The 15,451-nt window shown below is 35.4% G+C and overlaps 4 protein-coding genes across 5 annotated transcripts; 3 read left to right on the plus strand and 1 right to left on the minus strand.

Moving 5' to 3' along the window:
• The first annotated feature begins 268 nt into the window (after nt 1-268).
• Nucleotides 269-859, plus strand: LOC104882288 (zinc finger protein JAGGED-like). The gene has a single exon (XM_010664910.2). The coding sequence runs from the start codon at nt 269-271 to the stop codon at nt 857-859; it is 591 nt and encodes a 196-aa protein (XP_010663212.1).
• Nucleotides 860-1,312: 453 nt separating this feature from the next.
• On the minus strand, nt 1,313-2,944 carry LOC100267361 (peroxidase 65-like). The gene has a single exon (XM_002280323.5). The coding sequence runs from the start codon at nt 2,503-2,505 to the stop codon at nt 1,522-1,524; it is 984 nt and encodes a 327-aa protein (XP_002280359.1). The 5' UTR covers nt 2,506-2,944; the 3' UTR covers nt 1,313-1,521.
• A 322-nt stretch (nt 2,945-3,266) lies between these two features.
• On the plus strand, nt 3,267-10,243 carry LOC100245051 (alpha-mannosidase I MNS5). Of its 2 annotated transcripts, XM_002280309.4 has the most exons (15): nt 3,267-3,562; nt 4,429-4,471; nt 4,560-4,625; nt 4,705-4,766; nt 4,943-5,042; nt 5,255-5,437; nt 6,186-6,234; nt 6,323-6,502; nt 6,727-6,847; nt 7,779-7,860; nt 7,952-8,037; nt 8,196-8,296; nt 9,075-9,216; nt 9,324-9,474; nt 9,637-10,243. In XM_002280309.4, exons 1-15 carry the CDS (start codon nt 3,438-3,440, stop codon nt 9,865-9,867), a joined length of 1,722 nt encoding a protein of 573 aa, XP_002280345.1. In that variant the 5' UTR covers nt 3,267-3,437; the 3' UTR covers nt 9,868-10,243. The 2 variants fall into 2 exon arrangements, with proteins under 2 accessions (XP_002280345.1, XP_010663211.1); XM_010664909.3 differs by lacking the exon at nt 4,429-4,471.
• A 1,892-nt stretch (nt 10,244-12,135) lies between these two features.
• Nucleotides 12,136-12,950, plus strand: LOC100854641 (snakin-2). The gene is made up of 4 exons (XM_010664908.3): nt 12,136-12,250; nt 12,332-12,382; nt 12,498-12,540; nt 12,628-12,950. Exons 1-4 carry the CDS (start codon nt 12,194-12,196, stop codon nt 12,810-12,812), a joined length of 336 nt encoding a protein of 111 aa, XP_010663210.1. The 5' UTR covers nt 12,136-12,193; the 3' UTR covers nt 12,813-12,950.
• Nucleotides 12,951-15,451: the final 2,501 nt, after the last annotated feature.

A 15,451-nucleotide genomic window follows, 5' to 3' on the forward strand; every position in this document is an offset into this window, starting at 1 on the left:
TTATCAAAGTGGTGAACTGTTAATAGGCCATGAGTTTCTTCTGTAAAGCACCACATGATATCTCTTGATGTGGAAAGTTTGATGCTTATCTGTTCTCCTGTGGAAAAGTTCCAACATTGTAATCCATGATGCTTCCTTGGTCTGAGATTTTCTTTTTCTCATTTCCTGTTCTGTGAATTGTGTCCATGGACCCCCACTTGACTTGCTGCTATAAATGTAAGAGAGAAAACACTTCTAGGAGAAATCTTGAACTTTTCATTTGACAGACATGGAAAATCATGTATCTCAACAAAACCTGGCAGCCACTAATAATCCCTTTCTGCCTGGAGGTGCTGGTGATGGTAGCTTTGGTTCTAAAATCCACGGTGAGGATAAAAAGCTGAGACTATTCGGCTTTGAGGTGGATCTGTATTGCAAGGGTGCAGAACTTCAGGGAGGATCTGAACTAGATGAGACTGCGAATTCCCCAGACGTGGCTTTATCAAAGATGGAGAAGAGTGTTGAGAAGCCGGAGCACAAGAAGTATGAGTGTCAGTTCTGTCTGAAGGAGTTTGCCAATTCGCAGGCGTTGGGGGGTCACCAGAATGCCCATAAGAAGGAGAGGCTGGAGAAGAAAAGATTGCAGCTTCAGGGAAGGAAAGGTAGCCTCAATTTTTATTTTCAACCCCTTCGAAGTGATGTTGGTTTCATTTACCATGAGTCTCCCTGGTTCTATGATTCTGTTTCGTCCTCCATACCCGAGTTCATGCTGTATAAGGAGCCTCATATTAGCTTTGATGAGCCCCAAGCCTCTGGCTCAACTCTCTCACAACCGATCCCAACAAGACACCCGTTTGCAAAGCCTGAGACAGAAGTATAATGGGTGAGAGAGCAAACCAACCCATCTTCTTCATCAAACCGTCTCAGGGCTCTCACCATTCAACCAGACATCTATCTGCAGTTCCTTTAGAAATGGGTGGGAGGGAGGGAGGGAGAAGTAGTGGGATCTTATAGTAAGTGTATAAGAAGCCGTATCGATTTTTCAACTGCATTTTGGTGATTTTCTAGCTTCAATGAAGCTCCAAATTGTGTCTATAAAAATCAAGACCATGTTGTATAAGCACATAATTACAGCATAAACTGGGAGGATGTTCTATTCACTTTCTCCAACCAAAGAAGTTTGGCAACCAGACAACATCTGACAACATCTTCATCTTGCCTTGAATCATTGCTCAGAATCACCTTATTCTAATGTGTGATATCACATATATATATATATATATATATATATATATATATATATATATATATATATATATATATATATTATACTTGAATACAAGCATCTACTTTTTCCATTTACCAAATAATCATCATCTTCTTTGTATAAAAAAAGTATCAATCAAACACATCACAAACACATCGCCACAGGAGTAACACAAGTCTAGAAAAGAAAAAAAGAAAAAAAGAAAAAAAAAAGAAGACATTCTCTCATTCTTTTCTGACCACACAGAAGAAGGAAAACCCACAACAAATCTCAAATCAAGTCTTAATATGGTTGAAGGCATCACACCTGCGCCGCACTTCTCCCTTTCGCCCGGTCTTGATCCCACGCACGCTCAGCTTCTCCATTGCATGAGCGAAGTCATTGAAAAACGCCTTCTGGTTGGTGGCGTAAAGTTCCACGAATGGCTTCGTTCTGGGGTCGGTGACTAGCACATTGTCGGAACTCAGAAGCCCCAGTCCTCTGGGCAAGTTCTGGTAGTACATGTTGTCGAATTTGTTGGGTGTCATCACGTCGTTGAATGCCGACATGGCTGTATCCCTCTGGTAATTTGCGCAGACGTTTCTTAGCGCTTGTGCGAATTTGGGATGGAAAGCTGGGTCGATGTCGGAAGTGGAGCTGTAATTGAAGATTCTGTTGCTGAATTCCTTGCAGTGAGAGAACCCAATTGTGTGTCCTCCTGATAATGCCACCATCTCTTGTATACTGAAGCCTTTGGCAGCGAAAATTGCTATCAGTTGATCCATAGTCATGTTTGCTCGTGGGAGGTTTCCTTCTACCCGCGAGGCTTGAGACACCAGCCCATCTTTCCGACCCAGTTGGACATCGTAATAGGGCCCGCCGACCATGGTGACAAGGTCACGGGTGGCGAGAGCTAAGATATCAGCGCAGGAGACAATGCCGGGGCAGGTGAGCTCGAGGGAGGTCTTGGCGCGGACGATGAGGTCGAAGGCATCGCCCGGGAGGGAGAGGTTGATGTCGGCGTCGCGCTCGGCGGTGTTGAAGGCGTTGGAGCTGATGAGAACCGAGGCGTCGCAGCCATCGACCATGCAGTCGTGGAAGAAGAGGCGGAGAGTGCCGGCGGCGGTGGTGGGGCTGTTGATTTGCTTGCTGGTAATCGCATCCTGCATGATGCGTTCAAAGTTTGGACAGGACTTCTGGTAGTAGTTGACATTGAGCTTGGACTCTGAGGAAGAAATACCAGAGAGAAAGAGAAGAAGAACAAGAAAAGAAAACGCCATGGTTGGAGTTGGAGACAGACTGCAATCGCAAAAAGAGGAAGAAGGGCTTGCAAGAGAGACAGACCTGCTTCCTCAGAAAGAAATGGCGGGGGGGAAGGAGAAAGGAAGAGGAAGCAGGGTGTTTTGGGTTTCAGGAAAATGGCAAAGAAGGTAGAGGGGCGGAAGAGAGGTGTTTGATTGATGCGAGAGGCTGTCTAAATCGAGAGGAAAGAGATGCCCTCTTTGAGTGGCAATTCAGAATCATCGATGTGGGTTGTGTATTATTTTTGGGGTGTTTTGTAGGAGGGTGGTGGTTTCGAGCGCGGATTGCGCTCCACCGCCGGCCAACCACCGGTCCCTGCAAACTCGCTTGGCCTTTCTCCCACTGCATCTTCTACAGCTTGTCAACCCAACGGACTCATTTCTATATTCATCATTCTTCGGTCATACTCAATATGTCTTGGACTTTCAACAAAATTTCGGTCACATAATTTAAAGATCCATATAAAAGTCAAAATATTACCATGATCATCGGTACAAACCCCAAAAAATACCTCAATTTTTAACCATCAAAATTCATTTTAAAATCAGGCATGACATCCCCTTTCATTGAATAAATGGATATCTTTTTTTTTTTTTCCTTTTTTAAAAAATTTTTAAAATGTGCTATCAAAATTTTTCCAAAAAAAAAAAAAAAAAAAATGTGCTATCAAATTGAAAATATATATATATATATATATATATATATATATATATATATATATGGCAAATAGTACAAACTAGTAATTTCCCAAAAATTTATTAAGTCAGTCCGCAGGTTGTGATAAGAGCAAGCATCTTTGTTTCATCAGATCTCCCTTCAATCTGATGCGAATCTGTCCACTATCCAGACATATACAACAGTAGAGGGTTTAGTCAAATCTTCACTTCCCTCTCTCTGAAATCGAAGGAACATGTTTTCTCCGAATTTTGGGACATGGGTTCTCATGTTTCTCCTCGTATCTTCCACGTTCGTCCACTCTTCCATGTCCGAAATCGACGCCAAGAAGCGGTATATGAGAGAAAAAGTTCGCAAAATGTGAGTATATCGTCACCCACCCACTTGATTTCCTTGCTTAATCTGTGAAAATCACCATGGCCCGCTTGATTTTCTGGGGAGATTGTGAGAAATCGTCAAGACCCAGTTGGTTTCCCGGGCTGGGATTCGCGAATTGCTAATTTTTGGTCATCTGCTGTTCTGGGTGTCTTGAAATTGTTGATTGAGTTAATCCTTTCGTTGGGAATTTTGTGGAATACTTGCTCAATTTTAATGAGACTAGTATTGGATCATCATGCGCTTCTGTTTAGTGGTGTCTGATTGAAGTTTGATGCGAAGTCAGATGATTAATCTCTATTTGTTGTCTGAGTTTCAATGTTTTGTTTATTTTGTTTACAATTGATGGAGTGTCCTGATGCCCGTTTGGTTGCTGAGAAAATGTAGTCAAAGAACATAAGTTCTAAATCGTATCTAACCTTTTCCTAATATTTGGGGCCTGAAACACAACCAACTCCCTCTCTGCTGAGCATTAAGCAGTCAGCTATCTAGCTGGTTTATTTGAGTTCAGCTTTTGAGTTTAAAGAAACAGATTAAAGGGCGGGCAATGTAGGAATCAAATTTTTTGTGTTATTTTCTTTTACACTTTTTTCCTTGAAAACCAAAATGAGGGAAAGGGTTTTAATTGAAATCAAGATTCCTATCAGAGTCTGCAGTTGAGGCACAGACTAATGCATTTCAATCTGGGAATGGCATATGAACTGGCCGAGGCTAGAGGGAAAAAAAAAAAGTAGTCTGAACAGGTCTTTCTTTTTTTTAACGATTTCCTATATTGTTTGGATCTTCTATCTATTTGCTAATAAAGAGAGAAGATTACTTTTGAAAATTAATGCCTCTCTGTCCATTTTCAGGTTTTACCATGCATATGATAACTACATGGCTCACGCATTTCCAGTCAGTTCATATGCTCACTTTTCTGTTATTGGTTCATGTAGGATCTTTTCTGGCAGAACATGCATAATTTTGATTTGCTTTTTTGCAGCATGATGAGCTAAAGCCTCTTTCCAAAACTTTCACCGACTCCCTTAGTGAGCTTGGGAATCTAAATGTAAATTCTTTCTTATTTGAGAACATAAAGAATGATCACTTATGGATGGCTGATGTAACTATCTATCGGCTCATTTCAGCTTGAACACTTATCAGAGCACTATAATGGGTCGGCCCTTACACTCATAGAATCATTGTCCAGGTATATTATGTTACGTCAGAGAGATTTATAGATAACTAAGTCGTAAATGTCATTTCCATGGACTATTCCTTTTTTGCTGCTACTAGTTGTAATATTTATTTTGTGTTTCCCTAATGCTGCTGCTTTATTTCTGTGGGTCAGTGCTCTGATACACAATTTCTCTCTCCCTCTATTAGCCTTGTTATCTTGGGTAACAACACAGAATTTGAAAGAGCAGTTCGTTGGCTTTCTGAAAACCTATCATTTGATGTTGATGTGAGGACAAATCTTTTTGAGGTATCTAATTCAACAACTTTATGCAAATCAGATAGTTAATTCAGTTTTTTTGGCTGCAGAGCTTCAGTTTTCTTAAATTTTGATAGGTCTGGTGGCTGCAGTTTTTACTTATTAGTATCTTTCTGAGAGTGTTATTTATTTTGTAAATGTTAATCAGTTCACATCTGAAATATATTAATGCTTCTCCTTTCCACTTGTTCGCTATTGTGTAGTGCAACATAAGAGTTCTTGGAGGACTTGTTTCTGCTCATATTCTTGCAACTGATTCTAGAAACAGGTTAGTGCAAGGAACTTACAAGAATGAGCTACTTATTCTGGCTGAAGATTTAGGGCGGCGCTTTTTACCTGCATTTGATACACCCACTGGATTGCCTTATGCATGGATCAACTTAAAGGTACTGCCTGAAAAACACTTAAGTTGAAGATTAGTATATTGATGCCAAATTAATTTACTATTTATGATATATTCAAGGCATCTCATATGCCCTCATAAAACAATGTCAGATTTATCTGAGAAATATTAAACACATAGCTAGCTTTGTGAAGTATGTTGCATTAAACATGTGGTTTTTACTCCCCAATGGTAGCTTAGTTGGTCCGGCCTTGGTTTGCTCCCCAATGGTCACTAGTTCGAGTCCCCTCAGGGCCATTGGAGGCTTACCCGGTTGTTCACTTCAGGACCCCGTGGGATTAGTTGAGGTGCACGTAAGCTGGCCCAAACATCCACGGTAATCAAAAAGAAAAAAAAAAAAAATGTGGTTTTTACTCGATGAGCATAAAGTTGTGCAAAAAATAGTAAACATCATGAGTAAATAATCAGATACACTTGTATGTATACTGCTTCTTAGGCCCAAAAACTACAATAGGATAGGGTTTTTACATGTTTGTTCTCACCATTGAGAATAGTTCATCTTTTAATTTGGGTGAAGCTAATCAAATCCCAACATGCTCCGAGGATGCAAATGTCACTGTAGAAGTTCTAAAGCATGTATTGTACTCAATACATGCTTGGGATTTCTTATCTTCGTAATTTTTTTCAATCAAATTTCATCCTTCCAATTTTCAGAAAGTATGAGTATGTTCACTTGTTTTGTTTGTAAGAGGGATTTATGACTCTGCATCAATGCAAAATTATGTGGACAGTACGGAGTGATGGAGAATGAGACAACTGAAACAAGTACATCAGGGTGTGGTGAGGAGCTTATCCTTTTCACTTTCAGATGAAGCCATTAAAGAATATGCTATCCTGAAACTGGCTAATCTTCCATTTATGTGTCCAGGTTCATTGATTCTTGAAATGGGAGCTTTATCACGATTAACTGGTGATCCCCGATATGAATCTGCAGCTTTGCGTGCTCTTCGTAAATTATGGAGCATGCGAAGCTCTCTGAATCTACTGGGAACAACATTGGATGTGGCAACTGGAGAATGGATAGAGTATTCATCCGGGATAGGTGCTGGTATGTTCTCTCTGGGTTTTGATCTCCTTATGGCCCTAGGTTCTGTGTTGCTTCATTTAATTATATTAGATAGAATTATAAATAGAATAAATAGATTTTATACGACTTGACCCATGCTACTCACAAACTGATTGTTTAGTCTGAATTCTTTTTCTTCTACATTTATGGTTTATAAGCCCTTCTGTTTCTGCTTGTGATTCTGGATTCTGTGTGGCTTGTTTTAGGTGTTGATTCTTTCTATGAGTATCTTATCAAAGCTCACATTCTTTTTGGGAAGGAGGAGTTATGGAGAATGTTTCAGTCGGCCTATCTTGCTGTGCAGAAATATTTCAGACATGGTCCATGGTACTGCAGTGAGCATTTATCTTCTAGTTTACTGAAATGTTCTCTACTTTCACTTATAAAAAAAGCTTTATAATGTTTATTCTTGATGCATCATTGTCTGGTTCTGCTTTCTTTCATTTTTAAACTCTTTTCTTTTTTTGGGTGTATAAGGGTTGTTACCTTATTTTCTTCTTGCTTTATACTGCCTAATTTTGATATCAAAATTAAATTAAAGGGAGATGTTGCTTCACTCTCCACTGAATCTGTATTTTCTGGTAGTGACTAGTAATCAGGACCCTTTATCCACCTGCAACCAACTCATAACAAATCCACTGGCCGTTTCTTTTCACTTAAATCCTATTTTGTGTGAATATCCCAATAACCAACATCGGTAACACTTTTTTTTTTTTTTAAATTTTAATTATGCATCCAAATTTCACTGAATTTCAACACTCCTAAACTAATAAAAAAAAATCTTAAATAGCCAATTTTCATGTTACTTTATCTGGATTTTTTCTAAGGTTTTTCTCATAATTAGAGAACTAGGTTACGTACAAAAAAATAATTAGAGAACTAGGTTGCGAGTGTTTAGTCTCAGCCAATTTAGAGACTAGAAATCTGGCTCTGCAATATTAATTTGGTTTTTCTGCAAATTTCAAAGTTCAGACCTCTCAAGCATGGCTTATAACACATCATCCTTTTAAATAAAATCAATATGATATTTTCACCTCGAAGAAAAGGAGACACGATGACCTGTAAATCTCTAGATTTAATACAGCACTTCTATCGGGAACTTTTAACAGTTCAAAAATTAAAAATAAAAGAGGAGAGCAAAAATGAGGCTTACTTGAAGATTGCAATCTCTTGGTTGGACTGCAAGAAGTTGTGGATAATTTAAGACATTTTTTTTTTTTGATAAGTAAGGATAATTTAAGACATTATTGCACTTCAGGTACCATGAAGCTGATATGAGAACAGGAAAAGCAACATATTGGCAACTTACCAGCCTCCAAGCATTCTGGCCAGGTGTACAGGCAAGTAAATAGAGTCCTTGGTATATCTCTGAATAATAATTTGAAACCTGGAGAAGATTATGCAATTTAATCTTTTAGTTTTGGTCATTAGGTTCTTATAGGGGATATTGCAGCTGCTAATTCGTCACATCGTGAATTTGTTTATGTGTGGGAGAAGTTTGGAGTGCTACCTGAAAGGTATCATATTTTTGTGGTTTTCATTGTGAGCTCTTGTCCTCTGATTTCCTTTAGTCAATCCTAGCTTGGTTTGCTGTAGTTTTCATGGTTGTTTTCTATAACTGCACCTTTTTTTCAGGGGAAAAAAGCCCTAATAGGAAGTTCTTACAATTATTTAGGTATTTGCTGGACCATCAAATGTTGCATCCCACTGAGAAATATTATCCTTTGCGCCCGGAATTGGCAGAATCCACATTTTATTTATATCAGGCGACCAAAGGTTCAGTAATTTTTCTCGCAATTTACTTTTTATTTTAGTTTCATCATGGTGGTATTTTTTTTTTCTTTTTTCAATACTTGCATGAAGTTGTGCTAAAAAAGTTACTATCAACTAGAACCAAAAATTATGAAGTCGTTTGACCTTATGATGTGTGCACCTGGTATTACATTGAAGTAGTCTGGTGGATATTATAACCATCAATTGACAGAGTCAGAAGGTCTTACTACCTCAATTGCAAGGCACACCTCTTCATGGATTGTATCTTTCCATCTCAAGTTGCATTTTCACTGATTTTTTTTTTTAAGTTGTAGCAAAGTTTTCCTCTGAAAAATTGATTAGTAATTGTTGATATATGATAAAAGTGAACTGAGGGATGATACTACTATATGTAGTTCAGTTGCTGCATAAGCAGAACATCCCATCTGATGTTTGGAAGGAAAGAAATTTCCCCTTTCCACCATTTGATCTGTTCTTAGAGGAGATAAAAGAAGAGAAATGGGCCAACTAGAGGTGAAAAGAGATCCAGTCCACAACTTACTATGTCAGAAGAAAAATTAATACTACACATAACCAGGTGAATGGAAAAATTCCAATATTGAGGACTGATTCAAGTTGTCTTCTTTGTTGCCATCCTGACATTTGGGTTTCTGGATGTAAGCTTATTCATATTTTGACATCTTTAATTTGTGTATTTTTTTCAATTTTTTCCTTTCTTTGGGGGTAAAAAAAAAAAATCCTTAGGATCTTTGTCTGGTGACCATCTTTTCCTTGTTATCAGACCCATGGTACATAGAAGTGGGAAAATCAATGGTAGATTCTCTTAATTTATATGCGAAAGTTGAAGGGGGGTTTGCAAGCATTAAAGATGTAACAACTATGCAATTGGAAGACCATCAACACAGTTTCTTCCTTGCTGAAACGTAAGACTACTGTACTTTTTCCCCATGCTAAAATATGAAGAAACATGTTTCAGCTGTATGCTTATGTTCTTTATGTCTGAAACTGTATTACTTTCTGTTTTCTGTAGCTGCAAGTATCTATATCTTCTCTTTGACGATTCATTTTTGGTTGATCGGAATTATGTTTTCACAACTGAGGGTCACCCTCTTCCAGTCATTAGTGCTTGGCATGACAGACTTCCAGAAAATTACATTCCCACCAATGGGACTTCTATCAAGGTATTCCTTCTTCCTTCTCTTCATGTACAAAAATTCCATGTTTAAACAAACCATCATTATCAAATCCTAAGTTGCAGTTCAGACTGTTAAGAATTCTTACAACTTCTCTTATATTCTGTCATGAATTGAAGCACAAGAAAAATGAAGTTCTCATTTATGCAGAGTGAAAAGCAAGCAGCAAGACGATCGAGTGCAATGTCTTTGCAAGTGTGTCCTGCAACAACCTTGAACTCTGGACGTAGCAGTCAACAAGTCGAGAGTGCTTGCCACATTCCTGATGCTCAAAGCGACCACAGGTGTCTGACTGAAGATGAATGTGGGGTTGATGCAACCACTTGTAGGCGAAGATCATGCAGCATGGCTGGCTACTGCGGGCTATGGCTGTTCATATGATCCCCCTGCTATGATCACATTCTTTCTGCAACAAAGAAATAAATGTGAATCTGAAACCTAGAATCTGGTGGTACAAGGGAAGCTCTCCAGCAAGGATAATTATTCTGGCAGGTATGTAAATCTAACACCAAATGGTATAGCAAAGGAGAAACTGATAGGAATAATCCCTTACACAAAATCCTTCAAAGAAAACCAAATATGTATGTTCTGTCTGATGATTGTGGTTGTAACCTCTCATATTTTTATTTTTTATTTTTTATTTTTTTTGTTTCAAATTCAGATTGAGGCCATTTTGAACAGAATGTGATCTTATGATCTTCATGCAAATTCATGATAAGGGTCGCATAATCAAATTCTACCATTGAGTTCTAGTCAATCCCCCACCTCAAGAAAAGTGTGTTGGGCTCACCTCCATCCCTCTGCTTATTCCTTTTTTTGCTTATATCATTGAACAGAACTACAGAAGTGAGAGCCTTCATCTCCTGTACCACCACAACCACCCATTATCCCTTTCCTTGTCTAAATCTCCCACTTGCCATGACAAGACCTTGTCTATTTGCATAATGGCCAAGTGAGTAGGTTTTGATAACATTATAATCTATGCTATGAATTCTTCACGTCACCTTTGTTGGCTGAAAATTGAAATATTTTTAAAAATAATTTTTATATGTAAGGTTTTATTTTTAATCATTTTTTATATTTATATAATTATTTAAAAAAAAAACATTTTTTTTAAATAGTCAACAAACATGCCCTTAACGTATTTGGAAGAAGGGACGGTGGAGGGTGGATGGCGTGGAAATGGCAGAGCCAGCTGGAGCTCTGACCAAAGTCACCATCCTCTCCTTCCTACAATCAAAATCATCATCATCAAAAAAAGATAACTATGTCCAAAAAGTGATTGTCCTTGTACGGATCTGCGGCATCCTGGGTCCCACACCTCTCTTTTGTCCCATTGTCCTCTCTCGCGTTGATCACTGATCAGTGATCACCCATCACTGATATTTTTCCCACCTCCCACCGGGCCCCATTTCCAGCTCACCCCCACCCATACACGGGCACTAATATTTTGACACGTGTATAACCACTTCCTCTGCACCAATACGGCCCACATTCATTACTTACTGCACAGCTGTCTTCAATTACCAAATCCCCAGGACTCAGGACCCCACCTCCTCTTGTTTTTCCCAACCCTGTTTTTTCTACTTCCACTCCCCACCGTCAACTACCAACATTTCATAATTTTATAATAACGTACTTTGCACTGCCTTAAAACCATCCATTCAATAAAAAAAAAAAAAAAAAACGCACACCCACAAGCAATTCATACTTATAAAGCCACTTGAAAGTGATTCTAATAAAAATATTTTTATTAATAGCAAATCTGTCATAAATATTTTTTATAAAAATAAGTTAAAATAGGATTTAAAAATTATTTTTAATAATAAGTTATACAAATTAGGAAACATTTTTATTCTTCTTAAAAATGATTATTTATAAAAAAAAAAAATAGTTTTTAAAAATTAATCTTTATTATTATTTTTTTTATGCTTTTGAATATATTTTAAAAATAATTTTTATATATCTAATATTTTATTTTTAATTATTTTTTAATAAAAAATAATTTAAAATAATTTAAAATATCGTATTTTCTTTTATTTTTAAAAATAAAAAACTATTTTAAATTAGAATAACAAAAAAGGTACTGATGGATGTAAGTAATGAACAGTATGATTACTCCATTTGAAAGGAAGGTGATTCAAGTCCTAACTGTTTTTTAAAATGGTTATCAAAAATAATTTTATAAAATAAATGTTTATTTAAAAAATTTAAATATTTTAGATCTATTTTTAATGTTTTAAAATTAATTTTTATGTCTATAATTTTATTTTTAATTATTATATATATTTATATAATTATTTTAAAAAAAATAAATGAAAATAATAAAAAATAATTATTATAATGGAAACAGATTGTAAAATGTGTTTTTTAGTTTTTTCTTTTTAACAGAGAAACAGAAAATGAAAAAGTTGATGAACAGAACGTTAACGATGAAGAAAATTGTACTAAAAATGATTCAAAAATCAAATTTCAATTTCTGATGATGGAATCTTTCTTCATAACTCAGACTCAGAGAAACTGTCTCTCACTCAAAAATAAAAAAATAAAAAATCTTTACGAAGTCGTATTCAAAGTTCGAGGCGAAGTAATAAGAACTTAAAAACGTGGCCTGTTTGGTAATTATAGCAAGAAATAACTCATCTATAAAGCGCACTGGCCGCACCACCCTCATCACCGTCATACTCCAGGTTCGCTTCCATAAGCCATGGCTACGCTTCGTCTTCTTCTTGTGTTCGTGGCTCTCCTGGTCTTCCTCGCCCAGGTGCGCATGGGTTCTCTTTTTTATATGTATATAAGTGTTTCTTTTTCTCTAACCATTTGGGTTTTATGCATTTTCATGCAGATTTCATCTGACTTCAACATCGAAGGAGAGGAGATGCCATTTGTCAGCCAGGCAGTACATGAAATCCATGCACTTTATTTTTATTTTTATTTTGTTTTTGGAAAACGTTTTTGGTGTTTTTGGTTGTTGTGTATCGTGACGGGTGAGGTGTGTATGTGGTTTTCAGGTGGTCGTGAGAGGTGGAAACAGAAGGCTGATGCAAGACATAGGTGGGGATTCCTTCTTTCCCTTTTGTTTTCACCGAAACGACGTCGCTTAGCTGTATATTTGACTTGATTTTGGTTTGGTGTTCATAGATTGCGGAGGGTTGTGCAAGGACAGGTGCAGCCTACACTCAAGGCCCAACGTGTGCGTAAGGGCTTGCGGGACGTGCTGTGTGAGGTGCAAATGCGTGCCACCAGGCACCTCCGGCAACAGAGAACTCTGCGGCAAATGCTACACTGACATGACCACCCATGGCAACAAGACCAAGTGCCCTTAAACCCCCCTTTCCCCCCTCCCCCTGTCTCTTCCAACTGGGTCGCCTTTCTTCTTTTGTCTTCCTTCAACTCTGTCTTAATGCTTTCTCCTGTGTTTTCTCCAGTGTTTTTCATGGTATATATGTTTGAGCTTCAGTGTATATATTTACCTATGTTTCCTTGAGCATTGAATCTCTATAACAAATTACATGGCTTTAATTTCACAAAAAGATAAAAGAAAAAACCGAAATTATATTTTTGATATCATAACGCTGCATCCATTAAAGAAAGGCAGGGGCGTTGTGGTTATTTATTGCACTGCAGTGTAGCAGTGTAGTGGTGGAGGTATTATTTTATGGGGTTGGTTGAGTCAGAACTCAGAAGAAATATTAAAAAAAAAAAAAAGATTGCTAAAGTTTTGAAGAGAAGAAAATCTAAGGCCTTAGACCCACGTGGTAAATAGCTAAGCAAATGAGGATTGTTATTATTAAGGAGTTTCTTTTGAGGGGCATATTCCCTAACTTTTCAGTCAGCTTTGGGTGTTTTTGCTGTCACATATGGGAAAAAATAAATGGGAAAAAGTGCTTCCATTGCAAAAAATAATCACAAAATATAAACTTTTTGAAAATAATTTAACTTTCATGAGTGTAGGTAAAAATGAGGATAAAAATATTTGTAATTATGGATACGATATTCTAATTTTATGAATATATAGAATATCGTGGATGTTTATTTTAACATAAATATAATATTGATTAAAATTTATAAAAAAATAAATAAATAATAATATATGTATAATATAATTTATTCATTTCATAATAACATTGTATATGTTTGATAAAAAAAAAAAATTCATAAATATATATATATTATTAAGTTATATTAAATATTATTCGATAATAATGTTATAATATTTGATTATATTTTGTTTAATTTAAAAATATATTTAATATTAAAATTATAATTCATTTAATATATGTATAATTTTTAATACTTAATTAATATATTAATGATATTAAAAATACTATAAAAAAATTATTATAATAATTTTTATATTTTTAATAATCAATTAAATGAAAATTTTTTATTTAATTATAAAATAATTATAATTCATTTAATATATGTATAATTTTTAATATTTAATTAATATACTAATGATATTAAAAATACTATAAAAAAATTATCATAATAATTTTTACATTTTTAATAATCAATTAAATGAAATTTTTTTATTTAATCATCAAAATAATTATAATTAATTTGTTCATTAAAATATTATTTTAATATTATATTTATATGATAAGTTTTAGAGTATATATGTTTGGTGTGGAATATGTTACAAGGAGCAAGCTTGGCCCTTTGGTTGGCCCAGCTACAAGATGAATCTTTTGGTTGGGGACCCCTTCAACTATAAAAAAATCAGGTGAGTTTTTAAATAATTTCCTCCCATATATCGTGTTGAGGTCCTGTGAGGATCCGTTCCCAATCGTATAAATATTGTTCGTTTTGGACCCAAATGAGTTCTCACGGTTTTAAAACATGTCTATAGGGTTAAGAGAAGTCCATACTTATATAGTACCAGAAACTTTCCCCCCTATCCGATATAAGATGTCACAAACATCTCTCATGCAGACACAATATCCTCATTATATCCCACAAGATTGTGGGGCTAAACAGACAAACACCCTTATAGGGCAAAATAAACCTCACACTCGGGGATCGACTCTGATATCATTTATGATGACTCACTCCCAACTATGTAGCTATTATCCACTTTAGACCCAAAGGGGCCTTATCAGGCGATATGATGGTAAACAATATTACTTATATTATTATTATTTTAATAATTTAAATTTTATTCATTTTTTTTTGTATATAATGCTTAAATTAAAGTATGACTTAAGTGATTTTAAATTTTAAGAAAATTGATTTTTATAAGAAAAATAATTTGATAAAAATTATAAATATAAGTTTCAATAATTTTAAAAATAGCATGAAAATTTGTTAAATAAATTTTTTAAAGGCATTTTTTCAAGGACTTTCAAATAAAAATATTTAATAAGAAATTTTATATGAATTTTTTTCCTTTTTCTTTTTGAATTCTAATGATTCTTTTCCATTCAAAAAATTGATAAAAGATTTAAAATTAATTTTATTGAGAAGTTTTAAATTTTTTTAAATCAATTAAAACAAAATAAATTGGGAGAAATTTATTGTAGGCTACCAAAATATAGGACTAGAAACAGTCCTCTCAATTGGGCTGTAGATATAAAAATGGTTAGCCTTGGCCCAAAAGTCCGTTGGAGAGGGAAGAATGTAAATTGGGCTCTTTCCAAAGAGCCTGTGCAACCCAGGCCCTTAGCCTTAGGTTTTGGGCTTGCCTTTCTCTATTTTATTCCCTTCAAAGGCTCGGCCATGTGGTGATCTGATCTAAAAATAAACATGGCTACAATATTTTATAATTAAAGTTTAAATTTATTATTTTATAATTTATAATTTATTTTATTTTATTTTATTTTTAAAATTATGAAAATATATCACACTTTTTTTATTTGACTTCTTTCTAGTATGTTAATATTTTATTTTATTTTTTAATTTTCCGAGGAAAAGATTTTTTCCTTGTTTCGACTTCATACTCGTCATTTTTCTAAGGCTATGTTTG

The sequence above is a fragment of the Vitis vinifera genome, chromosome 17, assembly GCF_030704535.1.
Source record: "Vitis vinifera cultivar Pinot Noir 40024 chromosome 17, ASM3070453v1".
Classification (NCBI taxonomy): Eukaryota; Viridiplantae; Streptophyta; class Magnoliopsida; order Vitales; family Vitaceae; genus Vitis; species Vitis vinifera.

What these genes read in the sequence shown, in the direction of transcription:
- LOC104882288 (XM_010664910.2), top strand. Translation starts at nt 269, where the DNA reads ATGGAAAATCATGTATCTCAACAAAACCTGGCAGCCACTAATAATCCC.
- LOC100267361 (XM_002280323.5), bottom strand. Translation starts at nt 2,505, where the DNA reads ATGGCGTTTTCTTTTCTTGTTCTTCTTCTCTTTCTCTCTGGTATTTCT.
- LOC100245051 (XM_002280309.4), top strand. Translation starts at nt 3,438, where the DNA reads ATGTTTTCTCCGAATTTTGGGACATGGGTTCTCATGTTTCTCCTCGTA. An exon ending in ACATGGCTCACGCATTTCCA is followed by an intron (nt 4,472 to 4,559) that starts GTCAGTTCATAT and finishes GCTTTTTTGCAG; the next exon opens with CATGATGAGCTAAAGCCTCT. An exon ending in CTCATAGAATCATTGTCCAG is followed by an intron (nt 4,767 to 4,942) that starts GTATATTATGTT and finishes TCCCTCTATTAG; the next exon opens with CCTTGTTATCTTGGGTAACA.
- LOC100854641 (XM_010664908.3), top strand. Translation starts at nt 12,194, where the DNA reads ATGGCTACGCTTCGTCTTCTTCTTGTGTTCGTGGCTCTCCTGGTCTTC. An exon ending in AGATGCCATTTGTCAGCCAG is followed by an intron (nt 12,383 to 12,497) that starts GCAGTACATGAA and finishes TGTGGTTTTCAG; the next exon opens with GTGGTCGTGAGAGGTGGAAA. An exon ending in AAGGCTGATGCAAGACATAG is followed by an intron (nt 12,541 to 12,627) that starts GTGGGGATTCCT and finishes TGGTGTTCATAG; the next exon opens with ATTGCGGAGGGTTGTGCAAG.